Source organism: Oncorhynchus mykiss, chromosome 13, assembly GCF_057628025.1.
Source record: "Oncorhynchus mykiss isolate SJ-2025 chromosome 13, ASM5762802v1, whole genome shotgun sequence".
NCBI lineage: Eukaryota > Metazoa > Chordata > Actinopteri > Salmoniformes > Salmonidae > Oncorhynchus > Oncorhynchus mykiss.
Window position 1 is genome coordinate 59,880,275 of NC_143034.1, and position 18,511 is coordinate 59,898,785.

Here is an 18,511-nt window from a genome sequence, read left to right on the forward strand (position 1 = left end):
GACAAAGAGTGCGGCAACAACGCCAATCACACAGCCTACAAATAAGGAGAGAGGAATTCAATGGGGCGACAGGAGGCAGGGAAATTGCACACCACTATGGCAGCCTAGTCTCACAGTGTTAGGTGTGCTCCACTCTGCTTCCACCATTGAAGGAGAGCCAGGCAGGGGCAACGCGACCCTGACCCAGATACACACTGGGTATTGAAGAAGAGGAAAAGGAGGGTTTCTTTGCTAAAATAAAAACCCGTTCCCTTTCCTCAACAGGCTATAAGCTGAGAACATGTTTTTTTTATTTATAGTATTTTTATACAGAACTCAGAATGTATAGTATGTATCCACTGTGAAGAGACAGAACATAATTCATTGTTTTACAGATCTCTCTCTCTCTCTCTCTCTCTCTCTCTCTCTCTCTCTCTCTCTCTCTCTCTCTCTCTCTCTCTCTCTCTCTCTCTCTCTCTCTCTCTCTCTCTCTCTCTCTCTCTCTCTCTCTCTCTCTCTCTCTCTCTCTCTCTCTCTCTCTCTCTCTCTCTCTCTCTCTCTCTCTCTCTCTCTCTCTCTCTCTCTCTCTCTCTCTCTCTCTCTCTCTCTCTCTCTCTCTCATTTCCAGCCAAGCTCTAATGTTAGATCTTTACTGATTAAACCACGCCATACATCATCAGTGCAGCTGTCCTCCATGCTACCTTCCCTTCACCCCCCCCCCATCTCAGTGAATCCTCCTCCATCCCTGTCTCCATCACTCTCTTCTCTCACTCCGGGAACCTGTGTTTACTCACACACGGTCTCGTCTCTCCTATCCTACTTGAATGGGGGGTTAAAAGGCTTTGAGTGATAGAACTGGAATTGGGTGTCAGCTACGATAGGACACTTTGGGTTTGAACTACAGTAAGTGAAGTAGGATGTTCTTGGGACGATCGATTCCTATTGTAGCTAAGACCTCTATTCAGTAAAGACCTTTATTTCCCCCTACCACTACCAATCACAACAGATAAACCACTGCTACTCAACTAAATACTGTAGAAGTTTTCTAATTCCAGCTACTCAGAAAGACAATGACAATCCGACCATCTGTGGCATTTCATCTACCAATCTCCTCATTCTACATGATGTGTTGTACTCCGATGGGTGAAATATGAGCCGATTCATCTCTGTGCCCTCTTCTCAGTGTCTCATGGGCTGCTTGGAGCACGATACAATTCCTGCAGCGTGTTACACTAATATGATTTGGTACCGGGAGAGAAGCAATCAGATGGACGTGTGTTTGTGATCCCTCCACACGAGCACACCCACCCACCCACCCACACACACACACACACAGCGAGAGAAGCGATAAGATATGTTTGTGATCCCGCCACACGATCTCAAAATACACTTATGCAACCATACCCCATGTATTGCATTTTAGGTAGAGTAGATTGGTTAATACTTGGATAGTTCTTATTTCTAGAGAGGTTATTTCTTGGTCAGTTAATATTTCTAGAGAGGTTATTTCTAGGTTAGTTATTATTTCTAGAGAGGTTATTTATTTATTGATCAAGACCATTGTGAGGCAGATAGATAACATCAGAGGTATTGATCTTTTCCTATGGTCTTCTTTCATCCATCCTGCATTCCAGTCTCCTTTGTCTTATTCAAAGCCTGGCTTTTGGGAATTTACAAAAGTTTTACTAGATAACATTATGTAGGTCTTATCTTACACAACATATTCATAACCAGTTTGTGGATAAAATCATGTGTGGTGTAAAGAGGTCAGCAAAGAGTCACTGTATGTGTAAAATAAATAAATAAATAAATAAATAAATAAATAAATAAATAAATATATATATATATATATATTCAAAAGTTTGGGGTTACTTAGAAATGTCCTTGTTTTTTAAAGAAAAGCACATTTTTTATAAATTTAAAATCCTCCCGTTTCTTGGCAATTTCTTGCATGAAATAGCCTTCATTTCTCAGAACAAGAATGGACTGATGAGTTTCAGAAGAAAGTTATTTGTTTCTGGCCATTTTGAGCCTGTAATCGAACCCACAAATGCTGATGCTCCAGATAATCAACTAGTGTAAAGAAGGCCAGTTTTATTGCTTCTTTAATCAGCACAACAGTTTTCAGCTGTGCTAACGTAATTGCAAAAGGGCTTTCTAATGATAAATTTGCCTTTTAAAATGATCAACTTGGATTAGCTAACACAATGTGCCATTGGAACACAGGAGTGATGGTTGATGATAAAGGACCTCTGTACGCCTACGTAGATATTCCATAAAGAAATCTGCCGTTTCCAGCTACAATAGTCATTTACAACATTAACAATGTCTACACTGTATTTCTGATCAATTTGATGTTATTTTAATGGACAAAAAATTTGCTTATCTTTCAAAAACAAGGACATTTCTAAGCGACCCCAAACTTTTTAAGAGTAGTGTGTATATATCAGTAACAAGCCCTCAGCAGAACATGAAGTTGACAGCCTAACAGGCTATATGGCTAACTATGACACAAGGCTTTATGTAACATAACATTGAAGGAGGCCTTGGATTTAATTCATGACATTTCTATGAAAACACCCATCCCTGTGGTCTATCGGTCGCCCTTACTCAGGTGTATAGGTTTACTTCTGATTCCCATGCTTCAGTGTACTGCTACATAGGCTGGCACAACTACTGTATAACCGTGTAGCCGACGGTTATGGATGAAGACCCCCATGAAAATAAAATAACTGCCATAACCGTTTAATATACAGTATATATGTCACGTTCTGACCTTGGTTCTTTTATTTATGTCTTTGTTTTAGTATGGTCAGGGCGTGAGTTGGGTGGGTTGTCTATGTTCTGTTTTCTATGTTGTGTTTTGCGTTTGGCCTGGTATGGTTCTCAATCAGAGGCAGGCGTCGTTAGTTGTCTCTGATTGAGAATCATACTTAGGTAGCCTTTTCCCACTTGTGTTTCGTGGGTGTTTATTTTCCGTTTCAGTGTTTGCACCATTCGGTGTTTCGGTTTTCATTTGGATTCTCTTGTTCTTTTGTATTTTGTATTCAGTCTCATTAAATGATATTATGGATACATACTACGCTGCATTTTGGTCCTCCGATCCTTCCTACTACTCCTCGTCAGTTACAATATATATATATACAGTATATATACAGTGTATCATGAACTCGTAACAATGGGATGAAACTTTGTTGCTCCTTGCTGAAACAAGCAAATGAGTATTTGGTTGCCTAGGAAACCCACCACCAATGCAGCAGCAGACATAGAAACAGAATGAATAGAATGGACTTGGAACCTCTAATGGTCCTTGCTACCCCATTGAAGTTGACATTTAAAATGGTTTGAGTAAGAATTAAGGTAAGGGTTAAGGTAAGGTTTATGATTAGGGTAAGCGTATGGGTTAAGGTTAGGGTTTAGGGTAGGGACGTCCCAAAGATCTCAGATAGCACTAACCAACCTTGAATAGAATACCCGTTATATTCATTCTATCTATGGCAACACATGCAGTCAGGATCGGAGAGGCTTCTAAAAAATCATTTGGGATGACGGTAACTGGCCAGCCAAATGATCGTGGTTACAGTAATAATCATTAGAATAGCAAAATAAATAAATAATAATAATACAAATAATATACAGAATATATGTTTTTTTGATATTCGAACAGTTGTTATGGAGACCTTGGTAATTTTGGCTGGCTGATTACTGTCATCCAAAATACCATGACTGTCACAATACACCCCCCCTCCTCCCCACCCCCGTATCTCCAACCCACACACTGATGTCACAAGGCCTTACCTATCTGAAGCACACAGCACTGACCCCAGTTCAGCAGAGGCAGCCAATAGGCTGGGCGCTAGCCACCCCTTTTATTTTACCCAGCAGCAAGCTAATGTATGTTGACAGTGCTTGTCTTACTAGAAAGCAGCGGTTGGGGAATACTCATACCAGGCTCATTAACGCATAGCGGTTGGGGAATACTCATACCAGGCTCATTAACGCATAGCGGTTAGGGAATACTCATACCAGGCTCATTAATGCATAGCGGTTGGGGAATACTCATACCAGGCTCATTAACGCATAGCGGTTGGGGAATACTCATACCAGGCTCATTAACGCATAGCGGTTGGGGAATACTCATACCAGGCTCATTAACGCATAGCGGTTGGGGAATACTCATACCAGGCTCATTAACGCATAGCGGTTGGGGAATACTCATACCAGGCTCATTAACGCATAGCGGTTGGGGAATACTCATACCAGGCTCATTAACGCATAGCGGTTGGGCAGGAAATAAACATTTGTTAAACAAAACTGTGGATTTAATGCAGCCGCTCCCTCAGAGGCCGTGCGTCTCACTGCCTGAGAATAAGATAACCACTCAGGATCTGCTCAAGGCTCTCTGGTCTATCCCATTGGTCTATCCTCCCTACAGCTGCCTCAGGCCAACCACATGCCTGGAGTGAGGAAGATCATGTTGCTGTGTACAGTTAGTATGATATGAGGGGAAACACTAGTTGTCTTCTGCACTGTGACTGATGTGATTGTTTATCCTTGCTTGAGCCTCCGATGCTCGCCCTTTCCCCCTGTACACAAAATGAAAGTCATCATTTACCAGGGCTGTGCACTGTGCAGGCCCCAATGACAGTAAGTAAGTGTGCTCAATACCCTTTTACTCAAACCGATTTCTAGCCAAGCTCTACCCAGCTAACAACAAATGTTCTCACAACTTTACAGAACGTTCCATTCAAATCACTTACTTACAGGCCCTTCCCAATGATGCAGAGAGAAAATAATAATAATAAAAATAACACCAGAAATAAATACACAATGAGTAACAATAACTTGACTATACACACAGAGTACCATTACAGAGTCAGTGTACAAGGGTACAATGGGCATGGGCCCTCAGATCCTCAAAAAGTTATACAGCTAAACCATTGAGAGCATCTTAAATGGCTGCATCACCGCTTGGTATGGCAACTGCTTGGCATTCGGCGGCAAGGCGCTACAGAGGGTACGGCGTACGGTCCAGTACATCACTGGGGCCGAACTCACTGCCATCCAGGACCTCTATACCAGGCGGTGTCAGAGGAAGGCCCTAAAAGTTGTCAAAGACTCCAGCCACCCAAGTCATAGTTAAATAAAGGGTAAATAAAATAAATTTAATTAAATTAAAAATGTACTGTCCTCTCTGCTACCCCACATCGAGCGGTATCGGAGCACCCAAGTCTGGGACAGAAAGGATCCTGAACAGCTTCTACCCCTAAGCCATAAGACTGCTGAACACTTAATGAAATGGCCACCAGACTATTTACATTGACCCCCTTTATTATCATTTTTTTCTTTATTTTTTTTGCACTGGCTCTATGCACACTCACTATACTCTATCCACACACTCACTATACTCTATCCACACACTCACACATACTACACTGACACTCCAACACACAATACACACAACATAAGCTCACACACACATGCATAGAGGGGTTCAAGTCCAGGCTCTGGCTGGGCCACTCAAGGACATTCAGAGACTTGTCCCGAAGCCAATTAGGCATTGTCTTGGCTGTGTGCTTAGGGTCGTTGTCCTGTTGAAAGGTGAACCTTCACCCCCAGTATGAGATCCTGAGCGCTCTGTAGCAGGTCTTCATCAAGGATCTCTCTGTACTTTGCTCCATTCATCTTTCCTTCGATCCTGACTAGTCTCCCAGTCCCTGCCGCTGAAAAACATCCCCACAGCATGATGCTGCCACCACCATGCTGCCAGGTTTCCTTCAGACATGGCGCTTGGCATTCAGGCCAAAGAGTTCAATCTTGGTTTCATCAGACCAGAGAATCTTGTTTCTCATGTTCTGAGAGTCCTTTAGGTGCCTTTTGGCAAACTCCAACTGTCATGTGCCTTTTACTGAGGAGTGGCTTCAGTCTGGCCTGTTTGGTGGAGTGCTGCAGAGATGGTTGTCCTTCTGGAAGGTTCTCCCATCTCCACAGAGGAATTCTGGAGCTGTCTCAGAGTGGCTATCGGGTTCTTGGTCACCTCCCTGACCAAGGCCCTTCTCACCCGATTGCTCAGTTTGTCAGGGCGGCCAGCTCTAGGAAGAGTCTTGGTGGTTCCAAACTTCTTCCTCTTAAGAAAGATTGAGGCCACTGTGTTCTTGGGGACCTTCAATGCTGCAGACATTTTTTGTGCCTTGGTACAATCCTGTCTCTGAGCTCTATGAACAATTCCATTGACCTCATGGATTTGTTTTTGCTGTGACATGCACTGTCAACTGTGGGACCTTATATAAACAGATGTGTGTTTTTCCAAATCATGTCCAATCAATTGAATTTACCATAGGAGGTAAAGGTGTTTGATGGGGTTGAGGTCAGGGCTCTGTGCAGGCCAGTCAAGTTCTTCTACACCGATCTCGACAAACTATTTCTGTGTGGACCTCGCTTTGTGCACAGGGGTATTGTCATGCTGAAACAGGAAAGGGCCTTTTCCAAACTGTTGCCACAAAGTTGGTAGCACAGAATCGTATACAATGTCATTGTGTGCTTAAGATTTCCCTTCACTGAAACTAAGGGGCTTAGCCCGAACCATGAAAAACAGCCCGAGACCATTATTTTGCATCCACCAAACTTTACAGTTGGACTTCACACTATGCATTGGGGCAGGTAGTGTTCTCCTGGCATCCACAAACCCAGATTTGTCCATCGGACAGTGTGATTCATCACTCCAGAGAACGCGTTTCCAATGCTCCAATGGCAGAGAGCTTTACACCACTCCAGCCGAAGTTTGGCATTGTTCATGGTGATGTTAGGCTTGTGTGAGGCTGCTCGGCCATGGAAGCCGATTTCCTGAAGCTCCCAATGAAAAGTTATTGTGTTAACGTTGCTTCCAGGGGCAGTTTGGAACTCGGTAGTGAGTGTTGCAACCGAGAACAGACGATCTGTTCTGTGAGCTTGTACCGCCTACGACTTCGCGGCTGAACCATTGTTGCTCCTAGACATTTCCACTTCACAATAACAGCACTTACAGTTGTCAGGGACAGCTCTAGTAGGGCAGACATTTTATGAACTGACATGTTGGAAAGGTGGTATCCTATGACTGTGCCATGTAGAAAGTCACTGAGCTCGTTAATAAGGCCATTCTACTGCCAATGTTTGTCTATGGACATTGCATGGTTGTGTGCTCGATTTAATACGTGGCTGAAATAGCCAAATCCACTAATTTAATTTAATGTCCACATCCTTTTGTATATACAGTGTATATATATTTTGTATTTATTATTGTATTATACAGGGCACATTTGGAAAAGAGATCTAGGTCTCAATCTTCCCAGTCAAAACAAAGGTTAAATAAAAATGTAAAAAGGACATGCCGTATGGTCTATCACACTGTGGAGTCAACAAGTTCTTATCAAATGATCCCTACTGTATCTCTTAGCAGTCAATTATCATACTTAACACTCTTAAGGCTGGGAGAGGAACACTGCACAGAGGGAGGTTTTATACATTACACTGTGACCACAGGTGAGGTACACAATGTTCCGATACATAGCATTCTTACTTAGACCACGAGAGGGGAGACGCAGCTTTATACAACATCATACACCAGGTGGTTCGAGCCCTGAATGCTGATTAGCTTAAAGCCGTGGTATATCAGACCTCATAACATGGGTATGACAAAACATTTATTTTTACTGTTCTAATTCCGTTAGTAACCAGTTTATAATAGCAATAAGGCACTCTGGGGGTATATGATATACTCTGGTTTGCGCGCGCAAAATAACTGCCCTTAGCAATGATATTTTCGCCATATATCACACACGCTCTTGCCTTATTGCTTAATTATGATAAAGAGTATGGAGGCAGCTCCGGCATTATACCTATTATTATGATACAGAGTATGGAGGCAGTCCCAGCATTATACAGTATTATTATGATACAGAGTATGGAGGCAGTCCCAGCATTATACAGTATTATTATGATACAGAGTATGGAGGCAGTCCCAGCATTATACAGTATTATTATGATAGAGTATGGAGGCAGTCCCAGCATTATACAGTATTATTATGATACAGAGTATGGAGGCAGTCCCAGCATTATACAGTATTATTATGATACAGAGTATGGAGGCAGTCCCAGCATTATACAGTATTATTATGGTACAGAGTATGGAGGCAGTCCCAGCATTATACAGTATTGTTATGGTACAGAGTATAGAGGCAGCTCCAGCATTATACAGTATTATTATGATACAGAGTATGGAGGCACCCCAACATTATACAGTATTATTATGATACAGAGTATGGAGGCAGCTCCAACATTATACAGTATTATTATGATACAGAGTATGGAGGCAGTCCCAGCATTATACAGTATTATTATGATACAGAGTATGGAGGCAGTCCCAGCATTATACAGTATTATTATGATACAGAGTATGGAGGCAGTCCCAGCATTATACAGTATTATTATGATACAGAGTATGTAGGCAGCTCCAACATTATACAGTATTATTATGATACAGAGTATGGAGGCAGCTCCAGCATTATACAGTATTATTATGATACAGAGTATGGAGGCAGTCCCAGCATTATACAGTATTATTATGATAGAGTATGGAGGCAGCTCCAGCATTATACAGTATTATTATGAATACAGAGTATGGAGGCAGTCCCAGCATTATACAGTATTATTATGATACAGAGTATGGAGGCAGTCCCAGCATTATACAGTATTATTATGATACAGAGTATGGAGGCAGTCCCAGCATTATACAGTATTATTATGATACAGAGTATGGAGGCAGTCCCAGCATTATACAGTATTATTATGATACAGAGTATGGAGGCAGTCCCAGCATTATACAGTATTATTATGGTACAGAGTATGGAGGCAGTCCCAGCATTATACAGTATTGTTATGGTACAGAGTATAGAGGCAGCTCCAGCATTATACAGTATTATTATGATACAGAGTATGGAGGCACCCCAACATTATACAGTATTATTATGATACAGAGTATGGAGGCAGCTCCAACATTATACAGTATTATTATGATACAGAGTATGGAGGCAGTCCCAGCATTATACAGTATTATTATGATAGAGTATGGAGGCAGTCCCAGCATTATACAGTATTATTATGATACAGAGTATGGAGGCAGTCCCAGCATTATACAGTATTATTATGATACAGAGTATGGAGGCAGTCCCAGCATTATACAGTATTATTATGATACAGAGTATGGAGGCAGCTCCAACATTATACAGTATTATTATGATACAGAGTATGGAGGCAGCTCCAGCATTATACAGTATTATTATGATACAGAGTATGGAGGCAGTCCCAGCATTATACAGTATTATTATGATACAGAGTATGGAGGCAGCTCCAGCATTATACAGTATTATTATGATACAGAGTATGGAGGCAGCTCCAGCATTATACAGTATTATTATGATACAGAGTATGGAGGCAGTCCCAGCATTATACAGTATTATTATGATAGAGTATGGAGGCAGTCCCAGCATTATACAGTATTATTATGATACAGAGTATGGAGGCAGTCCCAGCATTATACAGTATTATTATGATACAGAGTATGGAGGCAGCTCCAGCATTATACAGTATTATTATGAATACAGAGTATGGAGGCAGTCCCAGCATTATACAGTATTATTATGATACAGAGTATGGAGGCAGCTCCAGCATTATACAGTATTATTATGAATACAGAGTATGGAGGCAGTCCCAGTATTATACAGTATTATTATGATACAGAGTATGGAGGCAGCTCCAGCATTATACAGTATTATTATGATACAGAGTATGAGGCAGTCCCAACATTATACAGTATTATTATGATACAGAGTATGGAGGCAGTCCCAGCATTATACAGTATTATTATGATACAGAGTACTCCCCACTAGATGTTGAGAGGAGAGGAGAACACATCAACATATTTCATACATTAAACTGAGACCAGGTGAGGTACAAAACACACTGTTCTGATACACAACATTCCTACTAAGAGACGGGATATGGCTACAGTATCTTGTACCTAGCAGAGCGGGAGACCCAACATTACACAATACGAACCAGAGTATTCCCCACTGCATGGTGAGAGAAGAACACACCAACCAACAACATGGGCCAGGAGTCTGCCTAGGTTCTCTACCTCCCTGCTAATTTGATTTCTGAATGAAGGCCTGCCTCCTCCGTTCAGCCCAGGCACTGTTCAATTTGTCAAGGCTGAGATGCCGCCATTATCTGCCCACCGTGCCTCAGCTTTAGGGCTAAACATTGTGGATGATTCTGCTTGCCAATTAAAAACCTCAACCAAATTAATTCACATTAAAACTGTTTTTTGTTGTTGACTTTGATGCTAATGTTTACCTACTGGGTGTGTTGGAGGTTTACCCAAAACACTTCACATCAATCAGGAAGCTCATTAGAGCTTTGTGGACTCTGACACCCACAATGCCCCTCTCACCTCCACCTCCTCCTCTCTCCCTGCCTCAGATCTGACCACAGACTCCATCTGTATCTCTGTATCACTCTCCTTGTACTATTCTGTCCCTCGTATCAACCATTGTGCTGCATAATTCTCTGTAATGCTGGATTCCTTATTGGAGAATCACATTAGATGAGTTAATTTACAAGATGTAAAACCTATCTCAGATCTAGATATAGAGCAGCAACAGATCACTTCCTCATAGTGATCAGGGAGAAAAAGACTATGAATATTAGCAGTTTCAATAGCTACTAATCATGTTCCGGTTATTTCATCCTTGCCAAATTAAGCCAGAAGGAGCTGGAGCATTGGAAGAGAAAATAGCAGAGATGTGGGTGAGATTGAATGAGGGATGTTGGGGGAAGGCGACGGTCAAAAAGAGATTTAGTCTTAAAGACAAAAAGCTCTCATTTGTATGATAATACCAGACTTTGCTCTAAGCCCCACTGAGACTGGCTGCTGTGATGAGACTGTCTCATTCCACTCTAAACAATTCAGCCAAGCAAGTCATACTGTGGGGGAGATTCCTTTCCCTCTGTGTGTGTCATAAACTGTGTGTGTCTGTGTGTGTGTCATCCAACCTCAGACTGGCAAGTGGGTGTTGGAGCGAAACATTGGCACTTGAATAGATTGCCATGCCATAGTGAGCGCCAAGTATGAAGGCTGCACAGACATTATTCTTGTTGTGTATAGACAACCATCAAACAAACACTTGATGAAGTATTAAGCTCTGGGTTGTGTACAAATGGTCCATCAAGTGCTTGATTCAAGACCATCACTGCTTTACTAATGAAAGGAAAATATCCTTGTCACCGCTCACATGGAACAACCAATGAGGGAGCAAGTCCAGCTCCCGTCACCTGACCTATACGATGATGATAGGTCAAACAAACGAGGGAAGCAATTGTAAAGGTTCACTCTGAGCTGAAAGGCAATAATCGGCAGAAAATAACAAGAGTTTACAGCTGTACTTCAAGCTGTAAACCCTTGTCTGTTGTGGTGATCATTGCATTTCATCTCAGGATGAACGTTTACAATACTTGTGTCATACCTGCTAACAGAAGGTACTGTCGGTAACAATAGTGTTTACTTTTTAGCATATCACAGCATAAACCATACAATATCACCACTGCTGTAGTTAAATTCAGAATTCAGAATCCAGACGAGAGGCCTTGAGCGGCCTTGTAAGCCGCCTGATCTCGCGAGCTTTACAGGAATGTTTGCCATGAGGCTATTTCAGTGGAAGTCTGAGTAGAGTGTTTGTGGTGTGTGAAGACAAGAGGCACTCCAGCAATCAAAACAAACATGGAAAGGGGAGGAAAGGGGAGGAGGGAGTTCAAGGAGGGTAAAGTAATGACATGGAACTATGTGTTGAGGAAATAGTGAAGGGGAAGAGGGTCCATGGGCGACGAAGTGAGTGGAGGGGGAGTTAAAGGGCTCAGTAATGTGTGTTTTCCCAAAGCACAATGTGTGTGTATGTGAAAAAAGATAACTTATGCGTGCAAGCGTGTGTGTGCCTGGATGTGTGAACATGTGTGACTATGTACGTAGATGTGTGAACATTCTCTGGTTGTGTGTGTGTGTAAGTATGTGATATGTATGTGTGTGTGTGTGTGCATATGTAAGCATGTGTGTGAGGATCCTAGTGTGAGTATGTACGTGTTTGTTTGTTTCCGTGTGTGTGTGTGTGTGTGTGTGTGTGTAAGTGGGAGAGTGTTGAAGCATTGATTAATAGAGCAAACATTGTGACATGCAGGACAAACTGTCTGTGATTCAGCCTGGGAATTAAGCTGTCTGTCACCATTAATCAGCCGACTCTCTCCTGCACCGAGTCCATTTTTACCTGGTAATACTCCCACAGCCATTGGGATCAACACCATGAATCAGGATAGGATAAAATGCCCTGCATCCCTCCTTCTCGCTTTCATTCTGTCTCTGTCTTTCGCTCACTCTTTATCTCACTAACTCTCTCTCACATGACCACCCCCCCCCCCCCCCCCCCCCCCCCCCCACACACACACACACACACACACCCTTACATTCCCATCACCACACCAGCTTCAAACATCGTTTAGTCACTTTTCTCTTATTGAAACCCAGTCCCATTGAAGAGGAGTGGCACTCAGTTCCAACTGCTGGGTGTGTGATTAGGAGGTAGGTGTGTGTGTGTGTGTGTGTGTGTGTGTGTGTGTGTGTGTGTGTGTGTTTGCGTGCGTGTGTGTGTGTGTGAGAGAGAGTGTGTGAGAGAGTGTCTGCTGCCACATTTAACAAAGAGGAGTGCAGAGTGAACATGAAGAGATCCCACTGTGTCCCTCAGAGCAGCACTGTGCCTGCTGAAGCCTTTGGAGTGATGAGCACCCAGCCATCTCCAAAACACTACAGCAGGGAATACATTATACATAAGTAGTACAACAATGTGCTCTCTCTGGGAGCAGCAGTTGAAGCACATCTGCTCAGTGTTCCTGGAAGCTCTCAGCCATGCAGACAATGGGGACAGTCCTGATGTTTATGGCCTCCATGTTCCCCACTTAATGTCCACTTTGTTTCTGTCATATGCATTTTCCATCCTCCTCCTCAGACATTTGGCTACGGTGTTTTAGTTAATACCAAGAAGACTGATCTTCTACTCTTTCTAGGGGTTGGATGGACAGATATCTATGTAGATCACATTCTAACCGCATTCTGAAGAAAGGAAAGGGCCTCACTGTGCTAAAGACAACCTTGGCTTTCACCACTGAACTGTAACCAGGATGTATCTTTCTCCCCATCTGAGTGAGGCTACACATTACAAGAGGCTACTGGTGAGAGGATAATCATTCACAGACCACAAAAAGGCCTGTACTTCACACTTAGCAATAAGACCTTTGGGAGTTCATGGGAAATAATAGTATTGTAAGTGAAGCCAGGGTCCTTTTCAGCTCTGAGAGACAAATACGATTATAACACTCCATTTGTAACATATCTCAGATATTGTTTCAGTAATGTGATAGCATGACTGTTTATTTTTGCGACCAGGGCCAATCAACCGTAGTATTACTGCCTCTGTAGTATTGGATAATGTTGATCAAATGGAAGCCTTCTTTAACGCTTTTTATTCTGAACAAAAATATAAACGCAACATGCAACAATTTCAAAGATTTTACTGAGTTACTGTTCATAGGAGGAAATCAGTCAATTGAAATACATTTATTTGGCCCTAATCTATGGATTTCACATGACTGGGCAGGAGCGCAGCCATGAGTGGGTCTGGGAGGGCATAGGCCCACCCCATGCGAGCCAGGTCCACCCACTGGGGAGTCAGGCCCAGCCAATCAGGATGAGTTTTCCACACAAAAGGGCTTTATTACAGACAGAAATACTCCTCGGCCGGATGTGGAGGTCCTGGGCTGGCGTGGTTACATGTGGTCTGCGGTTGTGAGGCCAGTTGGATGTACTGCCAAATTCTCTAAAACGACGTTGTCGGCCACTGATGATCGAGATATGAACATTAAATTCTCTGGCAACAGCTCTGTTGGGCATTCCTGCAGTCAGCATACCAATTGCACACTCCCTCAACACTTGAGACATCTGTGGCATTTTATTGTCCCCAACACAAGGTGCACCTGTGTAATGATCATGCTGTTTAATCAGCTTCTTGATATGCCACATCTGTCTGGTGGATGGATTATCAAAGGAAAAATGCTCACCAAGAGGCATGTAAACTAATTTGTGCACCAAATTTGAGAGAAATAAGCTTTTTGTACATATGGAACATTTCTGGGATCTTTTATTTCAGCTCATGAACAATGGGACCAAGACTTTACATGTGCGTTTATATTTTTGTTCAGTACATATAGTCTTCTTAAATGATGTGATTTTAAACACCCACTCAGGAGGAAGACCACAAGCAAATGTTTTGGTGCCGGTTAGTGTTTTTCATCATGAATTTTGACTTTGCAGCTGGCCTATCTATCGGAAATCGCTCAGTTATGCCTCCAGGACAAAACTCATCCCAATTAAAACGTGAGCCTGCTATTTTGGTCCTCATTTCTCACCTCCCAACCAGGGGTCCAGTTGTGAAATGGTGGTTCAGTATTGCATTAGTCCCTATAATGAAATATCCACACCAAGTGTGGCAAGCATACCCATATTAATAAATATGCATGGGGAAACCATAACAAATACATTATCCTGACAATGGATGGTTAAGTACAGGTTAACAGACACTCTTGGTAGGGCCATATGTTCTGCTTTTGGAACAGCCCTGACCATACCTAGCCAGGGTAAAGAAAGGGAGCATGCTAAGTCAACCCAATCTAAGGCTTGATAAATAATAGATAGGTGGTATAATGACTAAATTAATAGCTGCCAGAGGCTCACATTACTACCTAATTATTAACACTTTCCCAAATATACATTCATAATTATAAATATCAAAATGGATTTCACATGCCTGACTTCCACGCATGGACAAGATGCATAGCTGAAAAAACGTAATGCCTATGCAAACACACGCATGCACACACACATAAGCATTAACATGGAGTCTGTGCATTTAGTTCAGTCTTTTCCATTATGAAACCTGTTGCTGCTGCACAGTGGCTCGTTGTAGCCTATCCTCTTTCACAGCGCCATCAACAGAGCCAGATCAATAAAAATGACATTATTACAGTAGCCTACGTTCTTTTTTTGGTTGCGATGGCAACGTAAAGATGAATTTCTTAGCTTAGTGAGGGACTGCAAATGACGATTCATTTAACTTGTGAGCAATTACAGGGTACCATGGGTAGGCTTAGATTGTTGTGCGCCAACACAGGTTTCTTCAGAATAAACAAGTCGGAATAGATTTCCTACCTGTCATCAGCCTGCCAGTCACCCAGCAACAGGTCTCGGAACCGGTACCGTGGAGGCAGCGGGAGCACCTCCTTCTCCAACTCTACCACTACCATGGTCCCCTCCTGAGCGCCGAACCCACCAGCGCACAATGCCAGAGATTGAGACGCGAACAAACAGAGACGCCTCTAGAGGGGCTTATCAAAATTAACAATTATTTTGTTATTCAACTTCCAAATAACACATACCTGTATGAGCACCCTAAAATGTTGTTAATTTATTACTGACACAAAGTAATATCTTTCTTCTTCCAATGCAACAGGTCGAGGATGCTCCGCCGTGACATGCACGTGAGTACTTTTTGCTTGACAGGATGCGGAGCAACTGGTTGTCTCTTTGAACATCCGCTGGCTCCTTATGGACGCAGCGAAAGCAGACCCATTTGCTCGAACAATTACATACTGAGTCTACGAGCAGTAGGTTACAAGCCCAAATCCCTGCAGGGCACATTTTAAATACTGAACAAGTTAATCATATTTGCATGAGCTTTATATTGATGTGTTGTCGTTTTATTGAAGATGCCTTGTTTATTTTTGTTCATTTATTCAGGACATGCTCTAATTCTTGTTAATGTAAGCTCAATAAACCATTTATGAGTCATACGCGATATTAAGTTAATCCATTTAAGGACCTAATTTCTCTATATACTTTTAAATGACTAAAACCAAATCAAAACTGTGTAGAAATGATAATGGACTTATAGTCATAGTTTATTGACTGTCCAGCTCGTTTCTCCAAAAAGTACAATCTTCGTCCCCATTGCAGTTTCAAACCGTAGTCTGGCTTTTTTATCGCGGTTTTGGAGCAGTGGCTTCTTCCTTGCCGAGAGGCCTTTCAGGTTATGTCGATATAAGACTCGTATTACTGTGGATATAGATACTTCTGTACCTGTTTCCTCCAGCATCTTCACAAGGTCCTTTGCTGTTGTTCTGGGATTGATTTGTACTGTTCGCAGCAAAGTACGTTAATCTCTAGGAGACAGAATGCGTCTCCTTCCTGAGCGGTATGACTGCTGCGTGGTCCCATGATGTTTATACTTGCGTACTATTGTTTGTACAGATGAACGTGGCACCTTCAGGTCTTTGGAAATTGCTCCCAAAGATGAACCAGACTTGTGGAGGTCTACAATTTGTTTTCTGAGGTCTTGGCTGATTTCTTTTGATTGTCCTATAATGTCAAGCAAAGAGGCACTGAGTTTGAAGGTAGGACTTGAAATACATCCACAGGTACACCTCCAAATGATTCAAATGATGTCAATTAGCCTATCAGAAGCTTCTAAAGCCATGACATCATTTAATGGAATTTTCCAAGTTGTTTAAAGGCACAGCCAACTTAGTGTATGCAAACTTCTGACCCACTGGAATTGTGATACAGTGAATTATAAGATAATGAAATAATCTATCTGAAAACAATTGTTGGAAAAATAACTTGTGTCATGCACAAAGTAAATGTCTTAACTGACTTGCCAAAACTATAGTTTGTTAACAAGAAATTTGTGGAGTGGTTGAAATACAAGTTTTAATGACTCCAAACTAAGTGTATGTAAACTTCCAACTTCAACTGTACATTCATACAATTTCTTGACTGTCTAGCTCAATAATAGGCTAATCCCCAAACATTCAGAGAGCACAGAACATTCCCAAAACAATGGATAGTCAAATATTTTTTGCAAATTTTGACTACATGGAAATATAACACATTTTCAATGTGGCTCGCTGGACCTTGTTGAAGACCGAATGCAGCCCCTGGGGCAAAATGAGTTAGACCCCCCTAGTTGTTGGTTTTTACCAAAGTGATTTAAGAAACAGTTAAGTTGTATTTGTTCACACTTGGTCGATTCTGCATGGCGTGCCAATTGTTATGCAGGCAACTGTGCAAAATAAATAAATGTGCAGCTGTGTACAGTGTTGGCCAAGAGTTTTGAGAATGACACAAATATTAATTTCCACAAAGTTTGCTGCTTCAGTGTCTTTAGATATTTTTGACAGATGTTACTATGGAATGCTGAAGTATAATTACAAGCATTTCACAAGTGTCAAAGGCTTTTATTGACAATTACATGAAGTTGATGCAAAGAGTCAATATTTGCAGTGTTGACCCTTCAATGTTTTTTTCAAGACCTCTGCAATCCGCCCTGGTATGCTGTCAATTAACTTCTGGGACACACCCTGACTGATGGCAGCCCATTATTCCATAATCAATGCTTGGAGTTTGTCAGAATTTGTGGGTTTTTGTTTGTCCACCCGCCTCTTGAGGATTGACCACAAGTTCTCAAAGGGATTAAGGTCTGGGGAGTTTCCTGGCCATGGACCCAAAATATTGATGTTTTGTTCCCCGAGCCACTTAGTTATCACTTTTGCCTTATGGCAAGGTGCTCCATCATGCTGGAAAAAGGCATTGTTTGTCGCCAAACTGTTCCTGGATGGTTGGGAGAAGTTGCTCTCGGAGGATGTGTTGGTACCATTCTTTATTCATGGCTGTGTTCTTAGGCAAAATTGTGAGTGAGACAACTCCCTTGGCTGAGAAGCAACCCCACACATGAATGGTCTCAGGATGCTTTACTGTTGGCATGACACAGGACTGATGGTAGCTCTCCGGACAAGCTTTTTTCCGGGTGCCCCAAACAATCGGAAAGGGGATTCATCAGCGAAAATGACTTTACCCCAGTCCTCAGCAGTCCAATCCCTGTACCTTTTGCAGAATATCAGTCTGTCCCTGATGTTTTTCCTGGAGAAAAGTGGCTTCTTTGCTGCCCTTCTTGACACAGTCCATCCTACAAAAGTCTTTGCCTCACTGTGCGTGCAGATGCACTCACACCTGCCAGCTGCCATTCCCGAGCAAGCTCTGTACTGGTGGTGCCCCGATCCCGCAGCTGAATCAACTTTAGGAGACGGTCCTGGCGCTTGCTGGACTTTCTTGGGCGCCCTGAAGCCTTCTTCACAACAACTGAACCGCTCTCCTTGAAGTTCTTGATGATCCGACAAATGGTTGATTTAGGTGCAATCTTACTGGCAGCAATATCCTTGCATGTGAAGACCTTTTTGATGGCACGTGTTTCCTTGCAGGTAACCATGATTGACAGAGGAAGAACAATGATTCCAAGCACCGCCCTTGTCCTTGTCAACACTCACACCTGTGTTAACGAGAGAATCA

The 18,511-nt window shown here is 42.3% G+C and overlaps 1 protein-coding gene across 1 annotated transcript in view; it reads right to left on the reverse strand.

Annotated features, from left to right (window-relative positions):
* Nucleotides 1–15,661, reverse strand: part of LOC110485208 (potassium channel subfamily T member 2) — a 95,872-nt gene extending 80,211 nt beyond the window's left edge. Inside the window, exon 1 of the mRNA XM_036941419.2 lies at nucleotides 15,320–15,661. Within this exon, the coding sequence (XP_036797314.1) occupies nucleotides 15,320–15,414 (95 nt within the window). The 5' untranslated portion in view covers nucleotides 15,415–15,661. The remainder of the gene's footprint in view (nucleotides 1–15,319) is intronic.
* Nucleotides 15,662–18,511: the final 2,850 nt, after the last annotated feature.